This window comes from Echinops telfairi, unplaced genomic scaffold (assembly GCF_000313985.2).
Source record: "Echinops telfairi isolate 266 unplaced genomic scaffold, ASM31398v2 ScPeMD7_41;HRSCAF=154, whole genome shotgun sequence".
NCBI lineage: Eukaryota > Metazoa > Chordata > Mammalia > Afrosoricida > Tenrecidae > Echinops > Echinops telfairi.
The window spans coordinates 189,129-195,812 of NW_022103939.1; the positions used below are offsets into that span (position 1 = coordinate 189,129).

Sequence of the window (6,684 nt, forward strand, 5' to 3'; positions counted from 1 at the left end):
TCTGGGACATTTGAGTCACCCCTGGTCCAGAACCACTACGTAATAAGGCCCTGAAGGTTTTAAATAGAAAAAGCAAAGCATATTTCGACGGAATTTTATAAGAGGGTTTTTGTTTGTTCTCTTATAAAAGTAACATTTAGCCAGTGAAAAAAATCAAAATTATAGAAAAGCATTAAGGAAATTTAAAAGACAACAAATCCCAACACCAAGATTAGCTCCTATAAACAACTTAACGACTATCCTTCCAGTTACACATGTCAACATCCTATCATCTGTTTCCATTAAAAAAAAAATCTACCATGGACATCTTTTTAAGTGGAAATGTGAGTAAAATGATGAAAAATCAAAAAGACTGTAAGAGATTGGGGGCCAGGGTAAGTGTTGTAGTCTTAAGCCTAAAAAGAATAAGGGTAAATGTTTGCTTGGCTCTTTTTTCTACAACTATGATACTTACAGAGGTCCCTGGTTGATACAAAGATTTCAGCTCAGCTACTAACCTAAAGATTGGTGGGTCAAAGCTTCCGAGCAGCACCGTGGAAGAAAGATCTCATCTTTTCCATAGATTGCAACCAAGAAACCCTGTGGAGAAGTTCTACTCGGTAACAAGTGATGTCACCATTTGTCATAATCCACTCAATGGAACAAGTTTGGTTAGGGAGTTTGTACTACTGGAATAACCATTTATTTAAATGCCTGTTTCCCCACAACTGCCCACTGCGTGCCAAACCAAACTCACTGGTTGTCGCTAGGACTCATAGATCCCTATAGGACTCTGATCCTATTGGACAGAGTAGAACCCTTTGGGCTCTGGGGCTGCACATTTTTATGAAAGCAAAAAGCCTCACTTTTCTCTCCAGAAGCTGATGGATTTCAACGTCTCCCTTTTGTTTTGTTTTTTAATCATTTTATTCGGGCTCATACAACTCTTTTTTTTTTTCCCATACAACTCTTATCACAATCCACACATACATCAATTGTGTGAAGCACACTTATACATTTGTTGCCCTCATCATTCTCAAAACTCTCTTTCTGCTCGGGCTCCTGGAATCATGAGGAGCTGATTTCAAGTCTCTTATTGTGGTTAGTATGCAGCTCATAACCACTGTACCACCGGGGCTCCTCCCACTACATTGTGCAGGCCTCTGCATTTACAACATGACCTCACACTTGCTGAATTCTCTTGCAAGTTTGCTGAACCACCAACAGCTCTGCAGGAGAAAGACTGGGCTTTCTACTCCCATAAACAGTTACAGGCTTGGAAACCCACAGGGGGTCACTGTGAGTCAGCATTGGCCTTATGGCAGTGGGTTTGGTTTTAGTTCCCTCTGGGAGAAACATTTTCCTAAACAGGAAGAAGTGAAGATTATACAGGTCATAGACATAAACTCCAATTCCCTCCCAACTTCCAAAGCCAAAGACAGACCAGAAAATAGGGATAGGAAGCAGAGGCGAGAGAAAGGTTGAGATGTACTTCTCTGATTCTCTTCTCTCTTCTGAAGAAATCTGAGTGATCTTGGAGAAGAGCCATTTGGAAAGTGTCCTAAGGCTGTACTACAATTCAAATGATATATGAGACATTTTACTCTTTGTTTTAGTCTATAATCTAGTTTTGCTCTCAAACTCCATCCACTGGTTAGCAGGAGGGAAAAAAATAAACTAAAAGTTCAAGTTAGTTCAAGTTCAGTCCAATATGACAAGTTAAATCCACTTTCTAGAAGTATTCAGCCTCTGTTAGAGGAAATAATGTTTGTTTGTTAGAGAATCTCTCCTTGCCCTACTTCTCTTCTCAATAGATAGTGGTGCAGTGTGGATCAGGTGAACTTCAACCATAGGTTAATGTCATGTTAGCTTCTATTGCAGTGGGCTGGCATCTGCTGGTCTCTGGAGCACTGTCTTTAGTGCACCCAATTGTCAAACATTCTGCAGAACACCATCGCTATAACCCTTTGCCAGTCAACGTGGCCTCTGCATTTTGGGGAAGGAAAATTCTCCTGGGTTGCTGACTTTCTATCCCAAGGAGTCGCTGGCTGCACATTCCTGGCAAAATCATCAAGAACCACAGATCTTAAAACCAATTAATATATATTTATATCCTGTAATGAGAGACTTCTGAACAGAAGAAGCACAACCCCAGCTTGATGAGACAGAAAAGAGGAGGAGCATTGCAAGAGTCAGAGTCCCTCCCTGACCTTGCAGGACCTTATAATCTCAGCAGCAGGCAGTCCAGGTCACTAATAATACAAGGAAATGACACAGGGAAGGGAAATAATAGTACATGAAGAAAGTCAGCCAAATGCAAACAGCTAGCCACCATTTCCAGAATAAAATATTAGACTCGCAGGTGATAAAGATTTCTATCCCAAACTCCATGCCACTTTACAGGCCTGGACCAACTGAAGCTCAGCTATATAGAGATCAGAAACTGACTTCCCTAAATTCAGTGCTGCTCACAGAGTTTTTCATTTCCATGTGGAGATGTGTTTTGATTTGTTGATAGTATCCATATCCTAATGACATTAACTGGGGGCGGGGAGATGCCTTGAGCATTCAAAAAAAAAATCCATCTCTTAGTAGCCCTTGCTTTGATTGTGAATTTTCTGCAGGATCATACAGATAAATCCATGTTTCATCTCCTGTTGCAGTTCTTCTAAGAAATGCTTCAGGACCTTGACCTCACTTCTTTAAAATTCACTGAAATGCTCTGCTCTTGTCTGCAGCTGATCTGGCTGCAACCATTTTGGGACCCATCTGGCAGAAAGTTTGCTCAGGTTTAACTTTTCAGTCAGATTTGTGTACACTGAACCAACTGAGATGTCTATGGTGTTGAATAATATTTCTACTATTAATCTGGGGCCTCCTAAGCTAGACTGTTTCTTTGCAAAATGATGGGGGGTCTGCCACTGCTTGGGGATGGGGAGCTTAATCTTCAACATCATCTCTTCCCTTAAAAAATGAGATGTTTGCTAATGCACAAATGTGGAGGCACAAGCATTTACTTCTAGTTGGTTCTTAATGATAACACATCCTTGGTTTTCACCTGATAACATATGCTTGCTGTTTACCTCTGACATGTTCCACTGTCTTTAGCTGCCCTCAGCCACTATCTGTCTGTCTCACCCTGCCAAACTGACGATAGTTAGAACCCATGCTTTCTCAGGGGCTCGAACTAGTCCTCAGCAGCTCATCCCAGGACAGGTTCAGGCAGGAATACTCAGATCCATTCTGAAAACTCTTCCTGAACACTCTGCAGGGCACTCAGAACCAGCTGGCAAGTGATGGGGACAAGAGTAGGGATCCACACATTAAAGGCTATAAATATAAGGTGCTCATTGCCTGTAAAGATCTTAAAAACAGCCATAAAGCTCACTAACATATTTTGTTAGTCAATGTTCTAAACAATTGTTATGGTTACTGTTGAATTATAATAATAAATACATATATTTCAAATGATCACTTTACTTACCCACTTGAATCTATATAGTTTAACTGAGAAAACCACCCCTTACACAGTTGAAGTCAACTACACCTTTCTTTAAAATAACAAATTCTTAAGTTTGTAATCTTTCATGCTCACTGTGTGTCAGGGGTGCATTTTGTGGCTTCATCTTCCATGGAGCACACACGCCCACTTTCAAAAGAGTAAGCTTAAATACTCTTAGCTGTCTGAGATTCTTCTTTTGAGTTACCTTTTCTTTAACAGAAGTTCTGGTGAGGTAAATCAGACACACACAAAAATACCTGCAAAAACCAGATCAACTTTTAACATAGCAAAACACCACGGCTTCAAATGGTTCCTGGAACCTTAGAGTTCAAAAAGAAGTGAGCTGGAAAAATCTTTTTTGGTATAAGAGACCAAGTCTTTTATACACCATCTGTTATAAAACAGAGAAAGGAATGCACTCTGCAGATATAATTAGTAAGATATTTGGTGTATGAATATCAGCTAATAAGTAATGAGCTTTACGTGGAAAAAAAAACTTTTCTAATTTAAAATTTACAAGAAGTGTTCTTTGGCTACCTGTGCGTGAAAAGTGACAATTCTAACTAAAGTACATGAAGACTGTCTCTGAACGTCATCCACAAATTTGCAGGCCACGGTAGCCTGATCCTTTGAAGACAATACTTCCATTTGCTTATTCTGGATACATCATCAGGAAACACCAATTTACTACCAAAGAGCTGCTTCGTGGGAAAACGGAATACGAACTTTTTGAAGCTCCCTCGAATGTGTTTAGTTCACAAAATTCTCCCGATGTTTGTCTTTATTCTGGGCACCATTATTATTCGTTTCTGCGAATGGTCTAAAGACTGAGATGCTCGGGGTGTTAGACGCCGCAGCGCACCACTGCTCTGGCCCTGGCAGCGCGTCCTCTCACCGGGCCGGGAGGCCTTCCGGGTACCTTTCCTCCGGCGCCAAGACACTCACTTTCCCAGCAGGCTCCGCGCCCAAGCTTCAAGATCGCGAGACGGCGGAGACCGCACGAGAAACCCGAAGGCCAGTATCGCACACTAGGGGGCGCCTTGTTCCTCCGGCCCAGCACTAAGCGCTCGCGGTCCCGGAAGCCAGTCCAGCTCGCCTCCTCTGGAAAAGGTCAACACCCCTTCTCCGCCCTCCCTCAGGTTGCCAACGAGGCAGGCTCTGATGCTCATGCGCAGACACGTCCACCACGCACCGGGCAACAGCGCTTGCGTCGTCTGAAATTCGCGTCTCCGCCCCCTCTGCCCTGAGCGTTTCCAGTTCCGGCCTAAAGGGGCGGGGGAGGAAGCTCCGAAAATGCGGTTGACGGTCGCTGCTGCCATCTCGCACGGCCGCGTGTTCCGCCGCCTGGGCCTTGGTCCCGAGTCCCGCATTCACCTGTTGCGGAACTTGCTGACGGGGCTGGTGCGATACGAGCGCATCGAGGCAACATGGGCGCGCGTGGACGAAGTGAGAGGCTACGCCGAGAAGGTGAGGGGCGGGGCCCCGCCGGGGGCGGGCCACCGGGTCTGGTCCACCGCGCGAGTCTGACCTTAGGGGCTGGGTCAAGCGGGACTTCAGGAGAGAGTGGGGTCGCATGTAAGGTCTTCCGGAAACCAGAATCCTCAGGACCCCGAGCTGAGCCCACTTTTCCTGGCTCCTCAAGATTGACTAGACTGCAAAGTTAAGAGTGGGCTAAATTAGATGCTTTGCTACTGGAATGAATGGGTTGGGGCCGGCCATTAGGACAATATTCAGTTGGCGTCCCATTTCTTGCTTGAATTGGATCGTAATCTTATGTCCTCACAGCTTATCGACTATGGGAAGCTAGGAGACACCAACGAACGAGCCATGCGCATGGCTGACTTTTGGCTCACGGTGAGTTTTTTATCTGCCTCCCAAATTGCACTGTTTGCTTCCTGGTTTGGGGGTATGGGTCAGTCAGATAGGTCAAGGGAGGGGGAAATGAAGCAGCATTCAGCCAGGGCACTTACTGCAAGATTGGCATCGTGAACTAAATTAGCCATGTTAAGTTAGATAAATTCGAATGTGACTCTGACTCTCCACTATTACTTGTAACTGATCCCTCTGTAACTTTAACGATCAGATTGGTTGGTTTAGGGGCAGATCTGTGTATCTGTGTTTGGACCATCAGTGGTGCTTGACTTCTTTCTAATTAATGACGTCCCTTTTCTAGGAGAAGGACTTGATCCCAAAGCTGTTTAAAGTGCTGGCCCCTCGATACCAAGGTCAGAATGGAGGCTACACAAGAATGGTGCAGATCCCAAATCGAAGTGAGCAGGATCGAGCCAAAATGGCCGTCATCGAGTACAAAGGGAACTGTCTTCCCCCGCTGCCCCTACCTCGCAGAGACAGCAACCGGACACTCCTAAACCAGCTGCTGCTGGGGCTGCGGAGAGACCTCAGCCAGACGGAGAAAGCCAGCATCCACAACTCCCACACAACCCAAACTCCAGGAATTTAATACCAGAACTGCTGTGTCCTTCATCAGGGCCCATGGTCACAGTGTTTGGAGGTCTCTTCTGCTCTAGGAAGAACTGAAGCTGTAGTTGTAAACTAGACAGTGTTACTGGGACCCAGAACCCTCTGGGAAGCTAGATGGCTCTGCTTTTGCCCAACAGATCAAATGGTTCATATGATTGTGTAAATTTATTTTTTTTTTTTTTCCCCTCGAAGTTTCTGGTGAAATGAAGCCTATGCAGATGTTCAGTCTGTCTGGAATAGAAAATTCATAGCTCGCTTTTGGTTCCTGGGTCTAAGTTGTGTTTGATTCTGTTTCATTTTTCTTAGTGGCTGGTGAATGAATATCCTTTAGCTTCAAACTGGCCCCCAAGGTTATTGAATTTGGGCATCTAGCAGAGAGATAGTCTCTGGGACTTCTTAGACAAAGATAACCTCTTAACGGGTGGGGGAGTGAATGTCTAAAAGTAAATTTCTAACAATCTGGTTCTCTGGAAACCTGGGGAGACTCTACAACTATTTCTCAGTTTCTAAGCAGGATCACCCATTACCTTCTTGTCCTCCCCTCAAACATTTAGAGTTTTGGAGCAGGAGGTCCGGAGAACACAGTTGTCTCACCAACCCATCCCCACTGAAGTGGTGCGGGCCATGTTGGATTCCAGAGGGGAGGAGGGGATTGAAATGGGAAGATTAGGAAATTAGCTTGCTGGGAATTTCCTGGAAGTTTTTAATTGTTAAATCTAGGC

At 44.5% G+C, this 6,684-nt stretch overlaps 1 protein-coding gene across 1 annotated transcript; it reads left to right on the forward strand.

Annotated features, from left to right (window-relative positions):
- The first annotated feature begins 4,748 nt into the window (after positions 1 to 4,748).
- MRPL17 (mitochondrial ribosomal protein L17) lies at positions 4,749 to 6,223 on the forward strand. Its single transcript, XM_004717073.2, has 3 exons — positions 4,749 to 4,948; positions 5,267 to 5,335; positions 5,655 to 6,223. Exons 1-3 carry the CDS (start codon positions 4,775 to 4,777, stop codon positions 5,940 to 5,942), a joined length of 531 nt encoding a protein of 176 aa, XP_004717130.1. The 5' UTR covers positions 4,749 to 4,774; the 3' UTR covers positions 5,943 to 6,223.
- Positions 6,224 to 6,684: the final 461 nt, after the last annotated feature.

Coding starts and splice junctions, on each gene's coding strand:
- MRPL17 (XM_004717073.2), top strand. CDS start 4,775: ATGCGGTTGACGGTCGCTGCTGCCATCTCGCACGGCCGCGTGTTCCGC. Junction 4,949..5,266: donor TGAGAGGCTACGCCGAGAAG/GTGAGGGGCGGG, acceptor ATGTCCTCACAG/CTTATCGACTATGGGAAGCT. Junction 5,336..5,654: donor TGGCTGACTTTTGGCTCACG/GTGAGTTTTTTA, acceptor TCCCTTTTCTAG/GAGAAGGACTTGATCCCAAA.